The sequence below is a fragment of the Chlamydotis macqueenii genome, chromosome 3, assembly GCF_036417535.1.
Source record: "Chlamydotis macqueenii isolate bChlMac1 chromosome 3, bChlMac1.mat, whole genome shotgun sequence".
Classification (NCBI taxonomy): Eukaryota; Metazoa; Chordata; class Aves; order Otidiformes; family Otididae; genus Chlamydotis; species Chlamydotis macqueenii.
In genome coordinates, this window is record NC_141558.1 from 71637538 (window position 1) to 71664431 (window position 26894).

Sequence of the window (26894 nt, forward strand, 5' to 3'; positions counted from 1 at the left end):
GCATACTTCTGTGGGTATAGATGTGTACTTACAAACATAAATACACATGCCTACAATTAATAGTACAACACTTATTAATTCATTATCTAGGCAATAGAATAACTGAGTACACTTCAGCAGAGCTCAGAAACCTCCCACAGTAAGTCCCCTTTTGCAAAGCATGAGCCCTCTTTGCTTTGCAGAGCTCTGAGTAACTTGACATCTCAAGTCATTTGTTTAGCCCTTGTACTGAGAAGGGAATTTCATCTCAAAATTGTGTGGTGTGAACTGGCAGCCCTGAGCTCTGCAAGATTTATGTGAGGCTGCTGGCGGTGTTGTATCACTTGGTAATGTAGGATTGTGTCTGTGGACGGAATACCATGCAGTGTGGAGGCGAGCTAAGGAATTAAATGGGATGGGATTTGCTTTAGAGCTTCACCAGAGTTAATCAGCTTTGTCCCTGAAATCTGGCTGCAACTTGCTGTATGGCTTCCTGCTCTGGTCAACAGAAACTCTAAGACTACAACATATAAAAATGCCTTGAAGAAACAAAAGAGGAAAGGAAGCAATTACTCCAGTTCAGCTAGATAACTGCCGTAAGGGATCAACTCCCTGTCCAAAAAGTGTATTGGCATTCTCAGCCTCATGACACGGATTCTGCGAAGAAGAAAACCCACATATAGAATGAGGTCAAAAAGTTAGCCGTGAGTGTATTGTCTGGGCTTTAAATTTAACCTTGCCTTATGTCTAAACCCAGATGACTGAAGCATTCTGCTAAGTCTTTGTTGCTTGCGATTACATACATTTTAAAATATGTGGAAAGCTCTGTGTCTCCTTCTCTTCCAATGGAACCAGGGATTCAGTTCAGCAAGTATACAGACTGATGGATACAAAGGTCACCAGTTACTTCTCATAGCAAATTAATTTTACTGAGTATGCCTCATTATTTATCCTGTATGCACAAAAAAGATCACCCAGCTTAGACTGAAATGTGTCTGGATTCACATTCATAGAGAGATGAGAATTGCCAGACTGGACTAGCCCAGTGTCAGTCCACGTAGTCCAGCAATCTGTCTTTGATAATAACTAGCACCAGATACCATAAAGGAAAAAAAGCCTCTACCGAGCAATAACCCCAGTCATTAAAGTGTTTTACCCCAATCAGAGAGGAGTTGGTGCCCAAAGCATGAAGTCTTTTCCAAACATTTGCTAATCCGGCTGGAACATTATCAATGTAAGTGTCTGATTCTTTCCAGATCTTGCTCGCCTCTTCAGAGAAACTGTATGGAATAAAAGAGCAGTTAGATGAAGGAGAAGAAAGAAATTTCCAAAATGTGGGATATAAACAAAGAAGGTTTGGGGCAGAATAAAAAATAAACAGAGAGAGTGTCTGGAGGGGAGGAGGGAATGAAAGAAAAATTCTGTCCTTTAAAAATAACACAGGCTTCCTTTATGGCTCGCAAACCAGTGAGGCTTACCTTACAGTGAGTAGTTTATGACTCATACCCTGTTTTGGAAGTCCAGCAGAGATCAGCAAGATGTTAAACTGAAATTCAGCTATCTCTGCAAAAGCGCTGATCAAAGTTCTGCCCAAGACAGAGCAACAGACACTGTGGATTATGTCGACTCAGTGAAGTCAGAGGTGACCATGGAGGATCTGCAAGCCTAGGTCCTCTGCTCCTAGTCCTGGAGAATACAACAGTACAAGGGCTTGATGTAGAAAAGGACTGGGACTTTATCTGCCTTGTAGCTCAAGAGGGTGGAAGGAAAATCTCACCTCACTGATAGCAGAAGGATTGAAAGCTACAATTTCACCAATGGTAATAAGAATTCAGGACTAGCAAGATTTGTGCTTTCAAAGAACTAATACAGAAAAATGTCGCAACCTCTTGCCCATGAAAGCTGATAGACAAAGCACTAGGATAATATCCTCTAAATATGGTTTCCAAATCAGTCCAATGTCCTGCTTTGAGAGACATGAATAGCAACTACTTGCTCAGAGATGCAGTGCACACGGTGAGATGGAAAGAGACATGCAAAAGTCAAAAGAGTTTGCAGAATAAGGGAAGGCTGAACTCTGAGAGCCACAACCACAAATACAACAGAGAAACTCACTTTCTAGGGTCCTAATATTGTGAGATATTCTCACAAATGTGGACTCCACACATCATAAATAACCCTGCTTCCAGATCTCCTGAAAAAGTTTAAAAGCATAGCTAATGACATTTTTAAAGATTATTTCTGTGCTGATAGATGGTAGCACTGACATTTTGCATTTATTATTTAAGATTGTTTTGCACTTGTAGAAACAGTAAGTGAGTGCATTTTGAACCTGATGGTAATTTGACATTCACAAATTTCTTGTCACCTGGCAAAGTCTGTTAAAACGTTACAAGCAATTATTTTAATCTTGTTGAAGATTAATCATACTTTAAGCCATTCGTTCTGGAAATAAATTCTAAATGTTAATACTGACAAATTACTGTTGCGAATGGATCATTATGTAGAGGAAACATTTAGTTTAATTGGAGTTGTTCCTGAGCCACTCTACATACATTATATGCTGCAAGAAGCTCAAAGCAAGTTCTGTCATTTTGAAGAAAAAACCTACAGACCAGTCCTGACTTCAGCCTCTACTGTGAAGGGAGTAAGGGAAATCACATCAGACTAGCGTCTTGCTCAGATCTCAGTATTTAATCCAGCAGACAATTCCAACCAAACTGGATAGAGTGTTCACAGAGATTAAGTTTTGGCAAAGCTGGCCAAAACAAAGGCTTTACTAGGCTTCTCCCATCATGAAAAGAGACATTTCATGGGATACCACAGAATCTACAAGTGACTGAGAGTCAATCTTTAAGGGACAAGGCCTCTTCATGCAGGAGGTGGGATGCTCTGGAACATCTTTATGCAGCTGCTTCCAGGGGACTGGAACTCGATGATCTTTAAGGTTCCTTCCAACCCAAACCATTGTATGATTCCTTGAAATAGAAGCACATCATCCAAGGCTGCTAAAATGCACCTGTTACATCACTTTAACTTTTCCTTCCTTTGCACTGCATTGGTCCTGGCTTTATCCAAAGATAAAGTAGTCGCAAACGGAGCAAAAATGCTGGTATGCACTCTTTCTCCAACAAAACTCCTCAGAGAAGTGCTATGCTATGCTAACAAAGAAGATGGATATGAAAAAGAAAAGCTATGTAAAGCTGAACATAACTGGAATATCCTTAGACTAGGAAGATCTATTACTGACAGATAGTTCTTGCTGGAAACACTGTATAAAGTGAACCTAACACTCTGAAAGCCGAGCCTGAGACCTATTTCACATTGGTTTGGAGCTTGTTTCTGTGAGACCTTGAGCACCTTCAGCACTGGTGTTGTTTGGGCCAGAGGGCTCCCAGACCACTTTGACAAGCCCAAGCACCATGCAGAACTAGGCTTTCCCCTCTGCCCTGCTCTGTGACTCCTCTGTGCCTAGGCACATGCCCAGATCTCTACATTTCTGCAGGAATTTCCAGCAAGCCAGATGCAAAGACACACTAGAGAAGCCTTGTCCAAAAGGTTATACTTCTCCTGCACAGCATGCGCTAGCCATATACGAAGACAGCAGCCTGTTGGATAGCAACTCTAACACAGTCTCTGAAAGCCAGCTTCTTCAGAGAAGATAAGCATCTTAATAAGATTCCTGTGGTATCTTACATAGACAAAGCACCAAGGGAGCTAGCTTTCAAAGTCCTGGAAGTGCTGTTCATTTTTCCAAAGGTCCTAATTTCTCTGCTATCTCCAGGGGTGCTGCTATGCTCCCATGTGTTGCACGGAGCATAGCTCCTCTGTCTCTAAAAATGGAACTATCTCCTCACAGTCCACTACTCACCATTCCCTACCACCAGGATGGACAACCTGATGGGGCAAGACAACTTGACCTGACTGTTTATTTGATGGGGAAGCTGCTCTGCTAGAAAGCTGGCTAACACCAGCTACCAGCTACCCAGGCAACCACAATGCCCCAACAGTAAGAATGGAGCTGGATTATATTCAAGACCGTGCATGGAGTCCAGAGTTCTGTGTCCCACGCCTGATGAAATGGACAAAGAACTTGAACTATTTCGGGCTACCACATAAGCCTGACGTGTTAACAACTTGGGCTGTTACTGAGCTGGGTTAGATTCGAATCCACAGATGAAGGTAAAATGTTTTGTGTTCCATTACTGGCGCCACACATTCCGTTTTCTTGCTTGGCTCCTTCCATGACTGTGTTTTTCAAAGCTGTTAGAAAGCACCCGTTAGCACTTCATTCTGTATAGTTAATCTAGTAAAGGGACAAGTGAAGTGGAAGGAGGGAAAAGGTGGGCAGGAATTATTATCCAAATTAGGTGTTAAGCTTTGGCTTCTGCCCCCACCTTGGGTGAGGGTTACAAGGATTAGAGTGGAGAGAGGGAAAGGAACTTCTGTTTCTAGAGCATGACTATGAAAATAGACACACTGGTAACTATGAACAGAATGGAAAAAGTAAATACAGTCCATGAAGTAACACCATCGGGAAAACAAATGTTCTCAAAGAAAAATTTCAGAAACTGCATAATTCTCTGCAGCATGAAGCACTGAGAGCCAAGGTCTGTTTTTCTGGAAAAGTTCCTTTGCATCTGGATTCCCATCAAGACTTGGAAGACAGAGAAGTCTAGGAGGGCTGTGGTTTGGAGTGCCTCGGCGCTCTCATTGCATATTGTTCCATTTTCTTTGTAATAACAGAAGTCTCATGTCTGACATGGCAAGTCTTGCCTCTTCTGTCTCACCTGAGATGTTTCTCGCCACAGTCCAGACACTGAGGAACTGTAACAAAGCAAAAGCAGAAGCTAGATATCAATCTCAACGTGAGACTCAAATCACACATGGTACACATGCTACTTTTGAAAATTTGCTGTAGTGTCAGGTATAATTTCCCTCAAGCCCTCCTTTTGCACTTCATGTGTGAGAAAAGAGCTCAACACATACAGCAGCAGAAACTGAAAAAAAAAAAAATAATCAGTATATACTAGCTCAGTTCAACCCCTCAGCAGAAAATATTGTGGTCAAAGTAGTGATGACTTCATGTTCCAAACGCTGACACAACAGTTGTTATGTCAGACCATCGCACCATGTAGCATCCACCTAAGAACAGCAAAGCCAGTGTGGTGTATCTATGTAGAAAACATTAAAGAGCGTCTCCCCTTTTGTGATCCATCTTAATCTGGGTCCCGGTAATGCTGCCTTACCACTTGGAACACTTGCAGATTTCCTTAGTTTAAAAGTTATTGACAAACTGCCTCTATCTTATGTGTATAAAGACTTTAAGTAAGTTTCTGTTGTCACTTTTCCTCCTCTTCTGAGGAGGAGTTTGCATGAACTGAAGTCATGAAGCCTTTCTTGACACCAACAGGAATAATCCTTGAATATAGTAGAAGGGTATTATAAAATACAACAAAGTATATTCCTGAGAACACCATCGTCCACAGACTGCAGAACAATTTCTGGGTTTAGGGAGTGATACGTAATTTGAAAGTCATGCTCTCTGGGATTACAGGGAAAAAAAAATCTGCAGAGTTTATTGCCTTCCAAATTCTTATTTTTTTTCAGTCTGGTGGTAAACCAACAATTTTTATGCATTTGTTGACATGTCCAGTGCATTTGGCCACGCGCAAAATCCTTGCTATTTGGGTCAGACAAGTGTCCTCAAAACCAAGGCAACCCAGCAGACCTTCCAAGCTGGGCTGTGCTGGATTCCGTTTGCTCTGGTTTGGTGTAAGTGGCTGTAGAAGACAACCTGCAGCAAGCCCAGCTCTGCAGGGGGGCTGTGGTCTCTGCAGGGAGCTAGGTCACCTGGCTCAGCCTCCTCATCCTCTTCTTGACTGCTCAAGGTCAGACCCAGGAATCCACTGCCCTCCACGTGAGGCATGACAAGAGGCAGCAATCCTCACCAGCTCCCTATCGCTGCCTCTTGGCCCCGGCCCCAGAACTGGCTGATATTCATTTGGCAATACACCCTGAATTCATGCCTCCCTGCCACAAGTCACAGTAGAGAGACAGAAGAACAAATGGGCCACAAGAGCAAAACCTCTCTCTTCCCAAAATGTAAGCTTGTGCTTAAGAAGAGCCTCTGGCGCATTTGTATGAGTTTACTGCATGAATTGATTGAATGAACAGCTCTCTTTTAGTGCACACAAGAGATCATCTCCTAGGGGCATCTCCTCCTCTCCCCTCCAGGTAGAGATTATCATAAGCAGAAAGCAGGATTTAGATCCTTGGTCCCCTCCCACCAAGCCCCACCCTTCTTCCCTGCTTCAGTCTCCACGGTTGCTTCTTTGTGTCACTGGTAGCCTGAAATTAGAAGCTGTTGTCTCATTTGGCCAGTAATTGTACCTCCTTTAAAGAGGAATCTCGTTTTACAAAAGTTAAAGAACTGAAGGTTTATCCTGCGAGTTTGTTATCTTCAATGCTCCGACTCAAGGCAGTTGAAAATGAATGTGGCATGTATTGGCTTGGAAGAGGCTTCATAGCTGTATTTACAAAGCATATCCTAGGCACTATGTGAATACACCCTGTCTTTAAAATACAGCAGGTGGGATCCAAAGAGCAGATACCTTTACAGATACAAAGACAGAAGATAATAATTTTTTTTAAGATGTCAGACATGGAGATAGAATTCTCACAAACCGGTATTTGAATTAACTGTTTTGTGTCTCCAACATAAGCTTATGTTGCACATTGTCCTCATAATGTGGGTAAAAGCATTTCTTTGAGCAACAAACCTGTAAATCCACTTAATACCCGTGAGATCCATATTGCCTGGTCTTTTCCTTGCTTTACCACATATGTCACTATATCAGCCCACTTGGATGAGCAACTGGCTCATTTTAGGCGTGTACGTTGTAAGATCCTAAGTGTACTTTTGAAGCTGTACTTAAGCAACAGTGCACTAATGAAATATGAGGCACAACCTGTGTAACAGTAGCTGTCAAAACCATCAAAACCAAACAAGCTCAGCCCATTTTTCCTGGTGATAAAGACACAGATGTTGAAATACATTAATATTTACCTCAAATATTTATCAAAAACTAGAATGCCTCAGTTTGCAGAATATATAAGCAGCTTTCAGCACACACGATTTCTTTCACTGCCAGGCGAACCTCGATGTACACACACTGTTGCTTTTCCTCTCCAACACTCTCCAGCTGCTGCATTTATGCCATTTGCTATATGGTATTTCTCATCCCAATGGAAAGTGCCTGTGATCTCTTTCTTGATAGCCAAGGCACAGCCATAACACCCCACAGATGTGCACACCACAGAGGAAACAAAGGAGTTTGGGAAATGGCAGGTGAGGACAGTGGGAGACCAGGAGCGTGAAGTACCCTCCCCGTTCCACCCGCTGTGACACCTGGAGCACTTGCACCAAACCCAGGTGGGGCTGCCCCACGCAGCCTGCCGAGCACAGGAAGAGACATCACTCTGTACCGCGGTGCAAACGTGGCCAACAGGCCCAGGAGGAAGCACCGTGGGATGGGCTGATCAGTCCCTGCTGTATTCCTGAAAGGGGCACACTGAAGGTAAAGCAGCGGATGGGGTGAAAACTTGCCCTAATTATGTTAAGAGGAGTGTTGTCATTATCTTCAGTGGAGCTAGGCCTTCTCCACAGGGAACCTGCCAGAAAATCCCAATACCCATTTTTATTTTCCTATTTCAGGATGAAAATTAGGTACAGCACATATTTCACCCGCTGGTGTGCAGCTGTCACCGTGGAAACCCTGTTCAACAGAGTGTGAAAACTTTTACAGTATTGGCTGCGTTCGAAAAGTGTTGCGCGCCATTTTTTCCCCATTAACTTTATTAAGGGTACTATCATTTAAAAATTAGGCTACCGATGTGTGTACAACTAGCTGTAATTATACACATAGCTGCTATGTGTGTCTTCTGAAACAAATCCTGCACTGTATTTCTCAATTAAATTCCATTCCTCAAGCATGCCATGATGATATAACATGAACTTCTGTGTTTTTCCAAGTATATACTAACTATGTTTTCCATTGCAACATCCTATGAGTAGATACCGCTCCATTTTGCAAACGGGGAAAGCAGGGTACACAGGAGTCGCAGACCTTGTCAAAACCACCCAGCCAAGTCCTGGCAGATTCGGGAATGGAATCCATGAGTCCTGACTCTTTAGTTCCCCTGCTCTGATCCCCAGACAACACTCCCTTCCTCTGAAATAGGCTACTTTGATTGAAAACAGATGGTGTACATTTTTGGCAGAGTGTTTTAACTATATTAAAATGCTCTGAATTAATATGTGCTTATATCATACCTATATATGTATACATGTATATACATGCATACTACATCTATGCACACAGAAATAGGTACAAGTTAAGGACATATTAATTTACATATATCGTATGCAAATGTAATGGATATGCTGAAAGATGCTTAAGTGCAGCTGCACAGCTGACATACCTAAATGCATAAGCTGTATTCTTCTGCGGTATTGTAATTACACACTATGTATTCTTTCTCTCTAAGCAACAGACTTTACATTGTTGATGGAGTATACACTTTGACGTAATGCATGTATTAATGTTTTTTATCATTTAATGAGAAATATTATGTAGTTTCAGTAAGGGATGAACCACATCCTTTTTCATTAGCGTCAGGACCAATCTCCATCTTAGCTGAACAACGCACTTAGTGGACACCACCTGCATTTGTAGTGGTTTTTTTCTGCAATTGAATTGTTATGTCTTAAATATCATGCTTATCTTTTGAATATGCTCTTTCTGTCATAAGATTTGCCCCTGCATTAAGCCTTCTCTAAACAGTTTGTTTCCAGCTAGGGAATGGCATATCCTGTCTTGGACTCGTTGTCTGTCAGGATTAAGATCTTCCCACACATCATACCCTGGAGGAGATGACAAGGGCCAGTTTTTAACTACCCAATTCTTTGACTGCTGGCCGGCAGCCTTGGGTCAGGTAAAGATGGTCTGTCATATCAGCTGGCAAACAGCTCAGGAGATCTTTCCCATGGTTGGAAATCACCAGAATGGGCTTGTATCACTTGCTGTCTTCTGTGCATCCCAAGCAAAGATGGGAGAATCGGCCTTGAAAGCTGCTCACATGGGATGCAGCCTAGTTACAACCGCCTTTCCACAAACCCCTTTTCCACAACCCCTTCCCATTGACTGTATTTCCATCTATTTTACTGGTTGACTGGATTTTCTCCTTCACTTACCGCAAAAGAGGTAAGGAAATAAGCCTTCAAATCCACAGTTATGCAGGGGGAGCTGAAAACAGCTCATTCCCCACGGGTGCTAATCCTTTGTCTGCACGTTGGCCCCAGCTACCTCATGCCCTATACCCACAGAAAGTGAGCCAGAATTGAGGGTGAGATTAGAATTTGGGAATTCTATCCTTGCAGAAAGGTGAGCCTGAGCAAAAATAGTTATTTTGGTCTGTGCTAATTCCTGCTGGACTGACCTGTGAGTGCGCAATAGAAAAAGGAAATATCGCTGATACTTAGTGCTCTTCAGTCTTTTTTGGTTCTAAATCTGCAGAACTCAGGAATCAGGAAATGCCTGCAGAAAGGTTTTGAGGAGGTCACAGAAACAGAAGTATGCTACAGTGCTGCTTTATCTAAGGATAAACAAAATATGGCTGCTTATTATAAAGAAAAAAGAGTTCATTCTCTTTCAGAACTCAAAATCCACAAAAAGTAACATTTGCATTTTCTAGTTTCACAAACAATGCTGTAATGTAATATTAAGATCTTCACAATTGTGCTTGCAACATCAGCTAGCAGCTGTTAGTCAGGAGAGTACCTTACCTCAGCTCTTATCTTGCATAGGAGAGATGAGCATGTTTATATTTTCCTGTCTGTTTACTATACTACAAAACTAATATTCTGGCACAATCTATTCTTAGTAAAGATTTTTTATGCTAATTTCCTCTGTATCAAAAGATACAGTAAACATATGTACTCAGGATAGCTCTCTTGCAATTCAGTACACTAAGCTATTTTGATCTAGCTTTGCAAAATGTAATATAAATTTCCAAGTAGACAAACTGTTAAAAGAAAAATCTATTCTTGCAAATGGCAAGCAGACCTCTCTCTTATCAATAAAATGGTCTCCACAGTGACACTCTTGCCCTTTCTTTAGCCACTTTCTGCCAGGTAGGAGTCAGAGAAACGCAAAACAGCCTTAAAAGCTCCATATCTGATCAGAGGAAATTCTCCCAGTGCAGGCTAGGCAGTGACTGCCAAAGGCTTTGTTCCAGTTCCCATTTAATAAGCCATTGAAAAGGGGTCTGAGTTAATTTTTCAGGCTGCTGTATGGCATGAAGGCAACAGCCTGGACAAAGTCTGCTGGATTCACCTCCTACAGCAGGCCAGTGCTAGGAGGACGATGAGGCTGCTTGAAGGCAACAGAGCCTGAGTCGTTCTGGGCTGCTGGTTGCCTGCAGCACTGGATCTTCTTCCATTGGTTTCGGTGGGATTCAGACTGCACTCCTGCCATTTAAAGTGCAAGTGGACTCCCTGCTAGAATGCTACCTGATGTTTTTCACAAATACTGAATAGAGTCCAGAGACTAAAGAAAAAGCACGAGGAGAACATAACATGCAAGCCTGTCCAGAAGCCTGTGTTCTGTACAGCACTTTTCCCCTTCCATGATGTTCTGAAATGGGTTTTTTTTTGCGTTCTCTCATTATCTCCCTATCTTTACCAGTCAGAATAGATACCCTATGATAAACACGTGCAGGAAACTAAGCCCCAGAACAACTCCATGATTAGCCTGAGACTACTTGGTGAACTGGCTGCAGATGGGAAGACCGCCCAGCTCTCTCAGTAATCCAGCCTTGGCCCCAGTTCAGCAGAGCACTTAGGTACTTGTTTAACTTAAACAAGATACAGGGCTTTACTGTGAATCACAGACCTTTTTATTATTATCACTTTTACTGCAAGGCGAGGGAATTAAATCTTAGGAAAGGCCTTGAAGCAAACGGGAGCAATAAATTCAACATCCTGAGGCTCTGCGCCCTGGATCTGTCAGAGCCCCTGACCAGAAGGAGGATGAAGTTCAGAGACCGTGGCCCAGCTCATTTCCTCCTCCTGTAGGAGACAGCCGTGAGATTAGCAACAGTAGGACTGCTGCTGTGTAGAGCTGTGCGAGTCATAGCTGGAAGCTAATTACACATCCACTAGCCACATTCCTCATTATTTGGTCAAGTAAGAAAATCTTCACTTTGCTGGAAAAGCCAAAAGAAGAGCTAATAACTACTGCTGATGTCTTTCTTTGAGAATGCACAACTATGGCTATCGCTCTTCATCATACAAATATAAATCTTCAAAAAATATTTTTTTCATTACCTGCATGGAAACCCAATTTTCACAGATTCTGAAATGAAACTCTCTTCCTCAAGAGAGAGCCAAGAAATCAATCACTGCGAATGCTGGACTCTAGGTGATGAATCCAGCTGGACCTTGCTTCCTCCTGATGCACCACACATAGAAATTGTCAGTCTTCTGGGCAAACTGGGCTGGTCTCCATATTTGAGGAAGAAAAGGTCGGAGATATAGCTGTATTATGCTGAATGTTTCTATGGCAGATAAATACATTACTTGACTGAAGTTTTACAAACATTCCATTTTATATGATGATTTTAATTCACTTACTGTGTGCTTTGGCATAGCATGGGGATGTTAACAGGAGGCAGCAACAACTCTGTGGTTAAGGCTGAAGCTAGCTTCCATTGTAGCACCCTATTTCCATCCTTTCATCATCACTTTGGCTTGGAAAGCTGGTTAAGTCTGAAGCTTGCCAGGTGTATTTCAGTCACTTTTGCAAAAACTGAGAAAAGTCAGCCAAATTACTTTCAAGTTATGAGTTGTTAAAACTTACTCTGATTGGAAATATATACCTTTAATTAGTATTTTTAGTCCTTGTCTTCAGTTTGATTGATAGAGTTGAATTAATGCAGTCCATAGTACCTCTCCTGCCTTAAGAAAATGTCACTGTAAGTCTGTAATTCTCCTCACCTGAATGACTGTAACTGTAGAGCAATGTCCTCTTCCTGACCCATATGTGCCCTGTTAGGAGAGGTTATGGTCCCCAAGCCCGTCTCTGATGCTCATCTTTGCCCATCTGCTGGAGACTGTCCCTTCTTTTGATGTCTTGGGAGGACTAAGTGAGCCCAAACTTATTTCAGCCAAGGTGAATTGGGTTACTTTAAACAATTACACAGCAATTCTTTGCTAACCTCACTCTCTTGCACTGAAGCAGGTAGGGAGCACTCATGCTAGCAGATCTGCTCTCACATCTGTAAGAAAGGTTATCTTCATCAAGGGAGCCCTATGAACAAAATGAAGCTGTACCACTGGCCAGCAGCTCCTTCCACAATACAACTATTTCCAGTGCACATGCCTTGCTACCCATACATGAGGATCTGAGCCAGTGTTATGTCCACACTTTTGATTAAACTAGTACAAATATTTATCTTTCTCTACCTCAAAAAATACTTGGAATCACACTTCTAACCTTTCCATATAATTAAATCCTCTTAATTTGTGCACTGACAGTTTATAAAGAAAAATGGTTGACATTGTGCAAAGATATAAACCACTCCCATTATTCATAAATCTGAATCCAAACAGTTTTGTTTGTTTCAGAAGGAATTATGAGCTCATTTATGTTCTTGCTGAGATCAAGGAGGCTTTTTTGGCATTGGCTTGAGTGGGATCATGACTGAACACTACATAACATTTTGAAATAGTCTTCCATTGCCCATTTCTCTTGAAGATTTTCTTCTCTTTGGGAGGTGACCTAAAGTCACCTGCTGAGTGGCAAGAGGTCTTTATTTACAACAAATGCTTTCCACAAGTCTCTCAAGTTTTAGAGAGCACTTCATTTTTCTGTTACTTTTCACTGCAGAAGGAATCAATCCACAAAATGTAGTACTGGCAAACAGTAAAGGTGCTGGTTTCTTGTCACTGTTAGTGCACCATTGCCATTACCTGCTTAAAATCTGAGGACTGATTGCAAAATTAGTACATTAAGAAAGAGATGGGGCTTGCTGCCTCCCCAGCTAAACAAAATTTAGCAAACAAACTCAAAATGCCAATTGTTGATAAACCACAGTATTGTGATTTCCATCTGCAGACTATGACAGAGGTGCCTCTTTACATTAAATGTTCTATCTCTGATTAAGACACTGACTACTGCCTGAACTGCAACTGTTATCATTTTCTGTATCCATTTTCCCAACGAAATACATATTTTAGAGCCTTGTTGCTGTTTTTCAATTTTTAAGTTAAAAATAAATAACACATAAAATAGAGGCACCGTTGTTTTCAATATATCAATGTTCTTTCAATTAAAATTCAAATAAACCAAGATACTGCTTTAAAACAAAAACTGAACTGGTCAGACTTCTAATCTGAAAACTCTGCAAGCTGGAGGAAATAGAGATCATTGTGTGATCTCTTGCACTCCCTTTTGTAATGAGCTGGGCACTCTGAACCCTCCTCTGATGTAAAGCTAATCCAGCTCAATCCACCCTGGGCTCACATTCCAAATTATGCTTCTTGCTGGGCTTGTTTTCATCTAAGTGCAGAACTTGCTAGTTTTTACAAATAATTTTTTTTCCCCTCTCCCTCTTCACAAGCTTCCCTCCCACTCCTTTGCCAAACTCCTTGCCCTTAGCTTCCCTTTTCTAAACCACTCTTCCTTCCCGCATGATCTCTAAATTAATCATCACTCTCCCTCCCTCTCTCCTCTCTATCCCATTTTTTCTCACTTCATCCTGTTTCCTTCCCTGTCAAAGATCTCTTAGTCACAAGTTTCCTCATTCCTCATCTCTTCCATCATTGTTACTTATATGACAGTAGCAGCTTGTTGCTTTTTTTTTTTAATAACTCTCACAGTTAGCTCCTCACTATTTCATCTCTAAGTATACCCTTCTTTAAAAAAATCCATAATACAGTATTGAGTGTTCACCAGAAGAAGAAGTACTAGTTTTAGAGGAACAGATATCAAAAGCCTTGATTATGATCAATAGAAACTATGAAACATTGCAAAGAGAAGAAGGTTTAGAAGTAGCTCGGATGCCAAGTTATTGCAATTGTAAGATGAACTACACTAGTTTTGTATATGCATCAGCCAATTAATGTAAATGTATCCACTCTTCTCTCGAATCAATGGATTTTCCTGCTGTGCTTTGTGTGAAGGTGGCAGAAATTTGCATCCATCCAGTTTCACAAATAAATATGTGGTCGTCCTGAGAACTCTTCGGTTTGAAAAGCTACTTGATCTGAGGAAGAGTTTTACCTCATTAAATAGATTAAATTAAGGGACTGAAGTATCTGAGAAGAGTTCAGTTTCAAAGGTGGCATAACACAGGTAACATATTCAGGAGACAGTGGACAAAAACTTCAGCGCAGAGGAATCCACAGGACAGAACTGGACTACAGAGGGACTGAAGGCTTGAAAAGTTGCACACATAGACCACAAAAACAAGAGAGAAAAGAAAAGAAAAGAAAACAACAGTCTTAGATTTATATTACTGGAGAAAGGACAGTAAAAAGAATTTCAGATTGTTACACAGACGCTAATTAAGCTTTATAGCATTCCTCGGAGCTTTGGCAGACTTGGTCCCACTTCTACAGGAAAAAAAAACATATTGAGAGACGAAACAGCATTGTCAGAGTGCAAACAGGCTTCTGTTTGGAGGCCAGCATGAGACGTGATTTTGGTCAGTTCCTAGTTTGCATCATAAAAGCAGGATTCCAAATAATAGCAATTTCACGCAGTTCTAAATGTAATTTCATTGCTTCCTCTCCTCCTCTTTAATCACAGAGGGTATCTTGTTTCTATTCACAGCACACCACCCCTGGATACTTCAGCAAGGCCAAAAGCACTTCATGTCTTCGCAGAAAATTGTATCGTGGTCGTGGCCACGTTCTCATTAGTTTTAAATGAAGACTAAAACCAGGGGAGTGAGGCCAATATAGAAAGAGTGAAGTGAGATAAGCATGATGCCATTTGTCTCTGAGGTAAAATTAGTCAGTTCAGCCATTCATAGAAAATCTTTAAAACTCTAAATAAGACTCCAAAGACCAATAAAAGAAGCACAATGGAAGAGAAAGATAATTCCATATTTACAATATCTATATATGCACAGACATTTATGACCATTGTTTTGGGATTAGGTAAATAATAAGCATAAATTTTGCCAGGTACCCTTTCGTGCTTGTACTTGGACTTCTCTGTAGACCTCACAGGAGAAGTAGGTCTTGGCAAGACAGTTAGAAATGAAAAGAAGAACACATTTACAAGTCTTTAAAAACACTAAAGCATGTTACTAAAGGCATTATTATACGTACTAAGACTAATTAAGTTCTGTGATAGTCATCAGTTCAGTGAAGAGACCTCTCTCTCTGCTGGGATTAAGTTTGACCCTGTGGTCAGATTTATGTGAAACTACAATGCTACAGATACCGGAAGAAGTTTTGCTCACTTCACACATGCAAGTTCTTGTACCATCCTAGAGTGCAGCCAATCTGTGTTCCATCTGTAGCCACCTGCAATCTCTTATGATAACCTAAGTTATTACTATAGTTCAGACAACAGCCACAGGATCCCTTTCCAAATGGTACCATCACATGTCGAAGCATACGTTCTCGAAATCGGGTGCCAGTAGTTTTTGCCTAGAGTACTGCCCATTTTTCCTTTGGGAGATGAACTGCTATGTCAGTAAAAAAAACGTATGTCCACAAAGTGAAATTCTGGAGAACAAAAAAGCCCGCATGCAAAGTTTTGTCAACACATAAAGGCCACTCTTGAGTACTCGTCCCTAAGCATGTAACAGATCTACCAGTTGCAAGCATTTATTCACCTGCTGGGAGGTGTATGGGTTCCCTCTTGACTTTAAAAATGGTTTGCATGCCAAAAGCAGATAACCGCAATATTTCACCCAAACCAACAAATCTTACGTCCCTGAGAATAAAAGGCTGTTTACTCCATTATACCAACATTAAGTATTGCAACACTCAATATACACAGTTCATACATAAAACTATACTGTTTCAACCATGTCCTCCTCATTCCCCACTATTCCCTGTGTTGCTATCACCTTGCTTAATTTATTGTAAGATATAAATTCCTTATTATCATTACTTACTTTTGAGGTACCATAAACATTTGTAAAGCTAAGCAATAAGAAGCAAATACTATTGTGATGTTATTAAAATAAGAATGGGGTGAAACAAACACATGATTATTATGAAAGATACTGGGGTATGTTTGCACAACTTGGATGTTTTTTTTAGGACATGGTCTATCTTAGTGACAGAGGGAAGGAATTTCTGAGTGTTATACTAAGTTGTCGTGTTGGTTTTCTAAATATTCCGGACAAAAGTCTCTCTTGCAGACTTTCTTATAAAACAGAGAAAATATTTTTCCATCCCATGGGGGTATTGTGAGAATTACTCATCTGGTACATAGATAAGTCCTAGCAAATAAAAATGTCGCTAGTCATTGTTGGTATTACCTGTTCCTCATAGCTTCTGTGATAGAACAGCTGACTACAGCCCAGTGGGTGTATCACCAGTTTTTGTGTGGACTGCCTATATATTTTTGGGCAGGCTATCAAATGAGTAGAGAACAAAGAATTCCTGAATTTTGTGTTCAACTGCAGCTTACCTAGCATGATTTTAATAGAAAAATGTGTTGTGTGCCTCTCGTAGCGTCACTCGAGCTGAAAGCATGCTGAAAAAAACAGGCTTGATGTACAACTTCTGTAAGGTAGTGCTGACAGAAACAAGGGTTCAGCTTTAAAACCAGGAATATAGGGAAAGTGAGTGCCTTTGATAGGTATCCTTCCTTGTTTGCAAACACTTGATCTGCAATTAAAACAAGGAAAGACTTTATTACTGGCTGAGGAAAACACAGTAACATAAGTAAATAAGTGAAATATCCACACCCATCATATCTCTGGCAGTCGTTCTTTAGTTCACTTCCCTACCAAGTGGTGCCAAAGTCCAAGGAGCTAACATCCCTTTAACTCTTTGTCTTCTCCCTTTTCCCTCCGCAACGCTATTAATGGTTAATATATGTTCAGGGTGAACTTGGCTGACGTGTCTCCAACCCCTATAGGAAGTGCTATCTGATCTGGTCCACCTACTTGGGCAACAGCAATTTATTTTTATTGCCGTCATCAGGCATCCCCCACCCCCAGCTTCAATCCTGATTTCCACAAGTTCAGCTGAGAGCCAGCAGGAAATACCTTACTCTCGCTGTAAAACTGCCCGTGTGCCACAGCTTTGGAGCGGGCTTCTACCACAGAGGCACTGCAGCAACTTTTTCAACGAAAGCTTTGGTAGACAAGGACTAGCAGCACCTCAGATCCGTGCACAGGGTTTATTGCATACCAAGGGTGTACTCCAGCATGGGAAGGGAACCCTTTCTTTGCCCCTGTCTTCTCAGTTTAATCCTATGTTCTGCCCATCACAAGATTGCTTAAACTTTTAGTGCTTCCTATTGAACCTTCTTGGAGGGTTTCTGCATAAAAAGCTTTTAGAATTAGATTCTCTGCACATTTCTTCATTCACTAAGAGTTGGTATGAGGATTCCTTCCTTTGAAAGGCTGTTGTTCAAGCTGGTGGATCCCCTTCCCATCCTCACCAACAGAGAACAGACTCTCCACAGCCCAACAGCCCATTTGCTCTGCCTTTTCACTCACACAAGGTGGGAGTCACTGTCTTCTTTAGCTTCACATCAGTGAGTTCTGTATCTTTGACACTGAGCAAACATATTGGACTTTCATTTAATCCTATTGTGTGTTTCATCTTCACGGGTATGTAAGACTGTAGATGTTTGAGATTAGCTGGTAAAAAAGCCAGTTTTAAAAAAAAAGTATTAATATAAGTGCTTGTTATGGCAAAACCCAACAGAGGGTCTTCTGCTGATTATCAAAGTGAGGAAGATGTGCAAGCCGTTTCCCTCCCCAGAGCTCCCGCAGCTGCAGGATTTAGCAGGCTTTCAGAGAACTTCATCTACAGCTGGTGACACTCAGGGGCTGTGCTGCCTTCCTCCCTTTTCACCTGACTTCTGAGGAACGATGAACTGAAGTTACGGGTTGACTTACAGATGACATCTGATCCCCCACAGCAGCCTGATGGATGTGACACCACATCCCTTCCACCTTTCGAGAGGAGAACTGCCAGCACGTGCTCCGGGTGGCCGCCATTTTCCACCCCGGAGTTGGCTCCAGTTCAGCGCCCAACAGGCTTGTTCCTCTCACATCACGGTGGGCTTCTTGGGGAGGGAAGTCACTTCACTTCACGTGTAACCGCCATGATCCACTGCATTTTCCATCACGCTTTTAGCGGTCTAAGTGCGAGGCGGAGGGGGTCTGTGTTGGCACCTGGAGCTCAGTGCTCAGAGGCTCGGCAGAGACAACTGTGGAAAAGACGGACAAGGCGGGCACTGCTTCCCCTGCCCTTCGGCCCGCCGGCCTTAATGAGGCGGCGTCTTTTAATGAAAGGCGTTAATTGCGGGGGAGACGAGCCGGCAGGGCCGTCTGAAGGGAAGCGGGTCGAGGGAACGGCGATGGCTCCTCTCGGCTAGGCGGGAAGGCCCCGGAGGGACCCCCGGCGTGGCGGGTGGGTCGGGTCCGGTTCAGCCCGCCCGCTTCCCCGGCCCCGGCCCTCTGCGCAGCGGCCTCCTCTCTCCCGCACTGCCTCCCCTCCGCCTCGGTCCGCCCGTATCCCTGCATTCCCTGCTGCAGCGTCCCCCTCCTCCCCTCAATCCCATCAGTAGCGGCGGCCCCGGGCTCGGCTCCGCGCGCTGCGGCGGCGCTCGGCGGCGGCTCCCCCCACCCCACCCCACCCCACCCCACCCTCCCTTTGCCGCCCCCCCGCTCTCCTCCGCCGCGGCCGCCATGTTGGGCTGCTGCGAGCTCGGCGGCGGCGGCGGCGGCTGCTGCGTGTGACCGCGGGAAGAGGGAGGGAGGGAGCGGCGGGCGCGGAAGCGGGGGGGAGGGAGGGCGGGCGCCGCGTTACCCCTCCCCGCCGCCCCGCGCACGCACACACACACACACACCGCACAGCTACCGCGGGAGGATGCCCTTTGCCCGGTGGGGCGAAGCCGGGAGAGCATCTCGCCGCCGGGAGTGAAGCCGCCGCCGCCGGGGCCTCCCGGCCCGCAGCGTGCGGCCGGAGCGGGGACGCCGGCGCTTTCTCTCCACCCCAGGACGCGGACCCGGAGAAGCAGCAGCAGGAGGAAGAGGAGGAGGAGGGCGCCGTCTCCGCAGCAGCAGCAGCAGCCGCCGCAGCCATGGGAAGGATTTGACAGGGCTCGGAGCGCTTCCCAGCCGCCCCGCGGCGGTGCCGGTGTGGAGGGGCGCGCGTCTCGCCCGCCGCCCCTCGGTGCAGCGGAGGAGGAGGAGGAGAAGGGGGCGACGATGAAGACTTTAGTTTTTTTCAATCACTGAACAGCCTTAAAAGGAGACTCGGTAAGGAGGAGGAGGAAGGGAAAGGCTGCCTGGGGCAGGACGTGGCTGCGCCCTGAGGAGGGGCGGCCGGGGGGACCTGCGCCCCACCCCCACAGCGGGCGCTGCCCGGCGGGGCCGCGGCCGGGGGAGGTGGCGGGGAGGGTTGGGGGGGAGGGGGGCGCGGCCCCCTCCTTCCTTCCCTCTTTCCCTCCTTCCCTGCCTCCCCTCCTTGCCCGCCGGTGCGCGCCCTGTTTTCTTCTTCCCTTCGCGTATATAAATATATAAATACATCCATTTTTTTTTCCCTCCGCTGTGGGAAGTGGAAGGCTGGTGCGAGCCGGAGGGGGCTGTCAGGCTGTGAGGATGCGGTGGGCTCCGCTCGGGATCGTGTTGCATGATCCGCATTTTGAGTGAAGGAGAGGACCTGGTTAAAGATATATTAGTGCGTGTGCCCCTGCACGCACGGGGAAATCGGTGTCAGCCTCGGTTGAATTTGAGTGCAATTATTATTATTAAAGCATCAGAAGCAGCCATATACTTTTTTTCCCCCTTCTTATTAAGCATATTAAAATACATATTTTTTTTTTAGGGTAACTATTTTCTTCCCTTAAAAGTATGCGTACAGAGATACACACTATATATGTGTGTGTCTGAAACTTGCAAGGGTTTAGTTTCAGGCTGGGGAACACAGAGGTGGGCTGGAAATTAAGCACCGCCACAGTTTGACACTTGTTAAAAATGCTGTTGACTTCTTAAACAACAAGACCCTCAAAAGATTTTTTTTTTTTTTTATTGGCAAAGTAATAATAATCGTTAAAAAAGAAACCTCAATGCAAACTGAAACAACCATGTCTGGAGAAGTGCGTTTGAAGCAGTTGGAGCAGTTTATTTTGGATGGGCCAACTCAGACTAATGGGCAATGCTTCAGTGTGGAAACCTTGCTGGATATACTCATCTGCCTTTATGATGAATGTAATAATTCCCCTCTGAGAAGAGAGAAGAACATCCTTGAGTATCTAGAGTGGGGTAAGTTTGAATGTGTTTATTTTGTGTACATCCGTCTGTGTTCCTGTCTGCTTTGTATAATGTCTCTGTTATTTACGTGTAAGAGGGGATTGTTTATAACTGAGTGTTTTACTGGGCAGTGTTATCAGTTTTACTGTATTTAAACATGGTGGTGATGCTAAGAAGAAATCCCTATAGGTTATTTGTGTTTGAAGTATGCATGTAAAATGTACATTATTCTTTTTTTTGCTTTTTTGACATGAATCAGACTGTGGTACATGAGGCGTATTTGTTTGCCTTCAGGTCCAGCTGTTGAGTTTTGTATCCTAAATTTGCTGGGCACATAGAAGGGTGAGGGATAAATTCTCTGATGCTTGGAAAAAAAGATCAGTGTACAATCCTCTGATTTGCTTCTGAAGTCAAATCTATACTGCTTTAAAATAAAAGATGTTGATCAACAAGAAAATCCTCCAGCTCTTTTAAACGGTATGGGTTTGAAATGTCTGTGAAAATTGAGAAAATGACATTCTCTTATTTAACGTAAAATCATTGCTGATTTAATTTGATTGATTTTCCTGATGAGGAAAACAAAGTTGAAAAGCAGAAGGAAATTGTGTGTCCCCCCAGCACCCTTGCTATTTTCTTTCTTCGTCTTGGGGAGATGGGATATTTGCAGATTTTAAAATGAGGCCAGGAATGATAGTGTTCCAGTTCTTCTTAAGTTGTCACAGAACTGGTTGTCTGTATGCTTTTCTTCTTAATTCATTTTCCTCCTCCTCCTCAACATAAATGCAAAACAGAAGATGCAGTCTGACATAAGAACCTTGATGAGAACGGTTACTCTATCTGACCTTCAAACTTCAAAGTCATGCTGCACTTCTGCATTTACATGCAGAACCAACATTTGCTTTGTAATATATACATCAGCGAGCCTCCTTTATTAAAAAAAAAAGAACATTTTTTTAAACACGTAACAGGCATTTGATTAATTAGCTGGTTGAGCTCTTCATAATGAAGTCACCGAGGAAAGACATTGTTTTGATAACTGATCTAACAACTTGAGGCTGATATGTGTGTGTTTTATTTTCCTGCTCCTCACTGTAGTCATACTGACATCTAAAGGACATCTGACTGAGTAATTAAGTTTCTTGTACTGTTCATGTGGCACTGGTCTTTGTTTTCTTATTATCTGGAGAAACAGGCTGTAATTAATGCGTTCTAGCTAAGGAGGAAATAGTAATTAAAAATACTTCTGAAGAATCTTCCCTCTAAAACTGTCACTGTGGCATACAGAAGCTGTGAAAGACTGGGAAGATGTGGTGGTTCCAAGGATATTTTGTATGCGATAACTTAATGTGGTCTGCAGCAGATCTAGCCAGCTGATATCTTGTAAATAATAATTTAAAAAAGGTAAACCATATCAATATGATCGGAGCAATAGTGTGTTCGGGACCCATCATATTGAATGCTGGTGCATTCAGTTGTACTTTTTTTTGTGGATAAATGCATCATTACAAGGCTCTGACAGAACCTGATGTTTTCTGTGATAAACTTTACAGGCTGCTGATGGAAATAATACACTGTTTTGGAAAGGCTGGAATAAGGTTTCTTGCTGGCCTGTTTTTCCTGTTACTTTTCCACTGTTGTGCCCGAACTGTACCTTAGTAGGACTCTTGAGCTTCACTTGAGAACAGTTCCTCCCATTTTCAAGGCTGAATTGCCCAAGTCATAGAATCATAGAATGGTTAGGGTTGGAAGGGACCTTCAAGGGTCAAAGTCCTCCGTCTGCTCCCAGCTCTGCTATCTGGACTTCTACCCTGAGAGTTTTTTCAAGAGGGTTTGTGAGGTGAAGTGCAAGAGCAACGGTTTCTAGTACCTGCCTTTGGAAGTGTGAGTGACGTCTTTATCCTACAAACACTCACATGAGTTGTCTCTTCTGAAAGCTAACCCTCCTAGTGAAGCTAGCGGTCTCTGGCATTGCTGCTGAGATCTGGGGGCTGGCAAAATGAGGCTCTTAGAGAGGCAGTGTACCCTCTGGCCCTCGGGTGCAGTGAAGTTACTAAGGGTACCCTGTTCTTCGGTAGAATCGTCACCTCGCATATCTGGTTCCTCAAAAGTAGAAACAATGCAGGCGGTTGATTAGAAAGAGGTTGTATGTGGTTTTAAAGTCAGATACGCGCTGAGCAGTGGCAGAAGCAGAAGGCTGGCAGGCAGAAATCGTAGGTTCTGCCCCTGCCTCTGTCAGTGACTCGATGTTGAAGTGCTTTCAGCCCAGTTTTTTTTTTTTCAGCTTCCATATTTGACCAGTAGGGAAAATACTGCCAATTTTACACCAGGGAGTTCTGAAAGCTGCGGTATGTGAAGCACGCTTAGTTTTGACTGTACCGTGTAGAATAGCGTGTATTAACTTATTTTTCCCATCGATGAATGGAAGTTGGTGTGTGGTATGTCTACTGGTGTGTGTCAGTTGGTTGCTGTCTTGGAAAGACATTTTGTGGATTTATGCCAAGCATCCACAAATTTACTTTATTACTATGAAGAGTACAATCTGAAATTCTTGGAGCTGGTCTTGGAATGGTATGAACTGGTATGTTTGTGCATTTACAAATTGCGAAGTACAAATTTACTCCTTAGAACTGTTCATCATCTTAAGCTTAAACTGCAAATAAGCATTTTATTTGTTAAGAAGCAAATAAGATTTCTTTGCATCATTACTTATTTTTAAGAAAAGGCTAATAAATAGTTGTTTGGTGATCACAGACTCCTGTTGAGCACAACAGCAAATAACTTCTTCGGTGGTGCAGTTTTGAGGTGCTGCTGTGTGGTTTTGAGGTGGGGTTTTTTGTGGGGAGTGTATGCAGATGTGTATTTTTGTTTAAGCTGTTCTAGGTCTGAGATGTTACGTGCTATGTTTCATGTAGGAGTTGAATATTCATAGTGCAATCTAAATTTTTTGTGGGAAAGGTTTGGGAGTTATCCTGGCATGGAAAAGCTAATGTGGTCTCAGTGATAGCCATGTGACTGCTGCTATATTTAGGAGAACTAAGAAGCTTCAAGTTCTAGTCTTTGGATCTTTTTAGGACTATTTTGTGAATTTGTTATCTGGGTCTGTCATTCATGGAAAAATGAAGCAGGATGAAACAGTTGAGCATCTGAACTGGTTGTTGATCTTTGTTTGGTTTGATGTTACAAGTTTAACTTAGGAAGTGGAGAAAGCAAGGTCTCTGAAATGTGAAGTTGAGTTTTACATTTTTGAAGGTTTTCAGTGTTTTTGAGGTGCCTGAAATGACATTAGACTGGTTTGAAGTGTGAGATTAATTTTGTGCTTTAGAATATGCATTACTTCCAAAATATTTTTTTTTACTTAAAGTGGAAACATAATTACTTTCCCTATTTCTGTACATTATTAGTTTTGTGACATAAGTTTGTTTGATTTTTGCTGTTTATTTTGTATAGTTACATTATATGCAAAGACAACCATGGAAACAACCATTGCATTTGAGTTCTGAGGGTTAAATCAGGGCACGTTTTGAGATGATGGGAAGGAAACGGAACGTTTTGATTTGGCTTGTTCTATGTATTTGATGCTAGTTTTCATTTTTGTCCCTATTGATAGCTGTATTTGTGATTTAGAAAAGGAATTGTCTAATTATAGCAACTGGAGCTTACCAGGGAAAGCTATTCAGAATTGCAAGCATTTTGCTTTTTCTTTTCTGCATGTGTATGAGTTGCTACAATGACTCAAGACTATGAGGGAGGTAATGAAGGCTTATAAACTGAACTTGAAAGAAAAATATGGTGATAGAAAGAAGCTTTTAGAGATGTTTTTGTTCTAGGAAAACTTCCTTTACAATGGCACCAATTTGAATTGGTTTTAAAAAGAAACTAGAACAATGTTATTTAGGACGCATTGAAAGAAAACCAGAATAAACTTAAAAATGTGTGGAGGTATAAAGGGAGGGAAGATGGAGGGCACTACCAGTAGCATGGTGAGGCCAATAACTTGGTTGTGTCCATTCTCTTGTAGGAAAAGTGTGAACTATCCTTTGGTGTTTTTTATGTTGGGTGTTTTTTTAGTTCCCCTCTGCCCCCTCCCCCCGCCACGTGAAAGGAGGCTTTGGAAGATGGATTAAATTGTTCTCGTTTCATCTATTAGAACTGAAATGTTGTGGTGTTTGTGCAGTGCTGATATGGTTATAGACTAGGCTGTGATCTCGTACTTCTGTTGTTCAGATGTGCAGCATCTCTTCAGGCCATTAAAAATGGTTCTGTTGCCATAAAACCATTTTTGCAAGACGAGAGGTTGTCTGTTTTCTTTCTGGTGATCTCTCTTTCCTGTTTTTTCTTAAGAGAAAATGGTATGTCCATTTTGAAGATAGGTTTGTTTTTAAATATTAGTAACAAAAGAAAAAAATCTTGCTTCTAGACTGCTGCGCTTGTTCTGTTTTACTCATCTGTTTATTGTTCACGAAGAAAGTCACAGGCATTTTCAGCTATGAGTTGCTTATATTTATTAATATAAGCTGTTAAAAAAACCCCTTCATTTATGTCCTATTCTTAGGAGAGACAGAAGTAAAAGACACGGCATTCAACTTCTTTAAGTGTTCTTCTTTTTTTTTTTTTTTTTTTAAGTAGACTTTGGTACTTAGCACTATTTAATCTTACTGCTATATGACCCACTAGAAATATGTTTGTTTGTTTGTTTTTTTAAATATGTTTTAGGAATTGTGGTTGCTTCTTTTTTTTTTTTTTCTTCTATAGTAATAAAACTAGGAATACCTCTTGGTCTGATTGACATAAGCAAAACCAGTTATTAAATTCTTTTTAAGAAAGAGCAAGCATCCTGCTTGTCAAGGCCACTTAATGTGCTTAAGCATATGTCTAATTTTAAATTTGAGTTGTTTCATTGCCTGCAGCTGAGGTATATGGAGGTGTGGGGATTCATCTGTCATTGTGGTGTTCTTGACGCACAAATTTCTGTAATTGCTTGGATAACTCTTTGCTGCTTTTATATGTAGACTGTAGTTTCTGTTACATAGCTGCAGCTAAAAATTAAATGCTTTTTATTGATTAGAGTGAGAGCAGGAGGCTCTTCAATGCTGTCAAGTAGAAATGACCCTAAAATCTCCATGTTTCAGAATGTTGTGTAAACAGCTTTTATAGAGATGGAGTTTTATACCAAATTACTTGAAAAAAAAAAATAATGCAGAAAAAACATAGGAAAATAGTTGCCTGTGCAGATCTTACTGTTGGGTAGCTCTGTGTTTAGTCTCTATGCCTTTTGGATTGTGACCTTTCTCCAACATTTATTTCAGTTTTGATTCTTGTCTTGAACAGAGGAAACTAATTACTGTAAGGTAATCAACAGTTCTGATGTGATCAAATTAGCTGTGAGACCATCCAGTTAATTCTACTTGTTTTGCATTAGGATTAAAGCCAGTTTCCAGTAGAGTGAGGCATTAACCCATTGCAACACGGTTGTTTCTTAACACATTTACAGTACACTGCATTTTAAAAATATATTTTTACTTAAAAATAAGTTTTTAATGGATGTTCTTTTTTGGTCATTTTTGTTCTTTCGGGCTGGGGAAGTTTGGAGGGTATTCAGAGGTTGCCTGAAAGGTTTTGGGGCTTGTGTATTTAGGTTGACTGACTTCTGTCAGTGATGTCCTTCTTGCTGCAAAGGAGTATGGCTTGCTTAGATAGAAAGCTAACTAATACTTCATTTTCAGGAATTTTAGGAATGCCTTTATTCTGTACAGAAATTCCTAGCATGCTTTGGTCTTATGGGGACAAATGGAGAAACACAATTATATGAGTTAGTCTGCTCAGTGGGCATTATAAACCTCATGACAACACAATAAATTCCCTGTTACTAAGACATCCCATGTTAGAGGGTTAATCCAATAGTTTATTTGTGGGACAATCATAACTGTAAAATATACTGCTAAAGGTGTGTTTGAATTCTTAACCTCTGTGTAGCGTATGATGCTGTGTGCATACCTGATTAAAGTCCTTCCATGTCTTTTGGCCCTTCCCTCCTGAACTTTACTGACGTACTCTTTTATTACCTGTAGCATATTATTAGTTCACAGTTGACTGAAAGAAGGATATTGTACTATAAGAACAATAAGCTTATTTGGCTCAATATAGTTTGATACATTGCGAGGTGGGGGTGTGTGTGTGTATATATATATTTTTTTTTTTTACAAAGATGAGAGAAACTATTTTTCTCTTTGAAGCTCTATCTTATGCCCATAGATCAGTGCTTGAATTCTGAATAGCAGCAGTAAATAAAAGTAATTTCATTTCTGAGTCATACGTGTGCTGGATAGTCAAATGCCAGTGTTGATTTGAAATTTTATTGTGAATAAATTGAAAATACAGAATTTCCAGATACA

At 42.0% G+C, this 26894-nt stretch overlaps 1 protein-coding gene across 6 annotated transcripts in view; it reads left to right on the forward strand.

The window, feature by feature from the left end:
- The first annotated feature begins 19054 nt into the window (after positions 1-19054).
- The window catches only part of CDC42BPA (CDC42 binding protein kinase alpha), a 188623-nt gene continuing 180783 nt past the window's right edge, over positions 19055-26894 (forward strand). For all 6 annotated transcript variants that reach the window (XM_086745443.1, XM_086745439.1, XM_086745440.1 and 3 more), the window contains exons 1-2: positions 19055-19509; positions 20290-20514. In XM_086745443.1, coding sequence (XP_086601569.1) covers positions 20319-20514 — 196 coding nt within the window. In that variant the 5' untranslated portion in view covers positions 19055-19509; positions 20290-20318. The remainder of the gene's footprint in view (positions 19510-20289; positions 20515-26894) is intronic.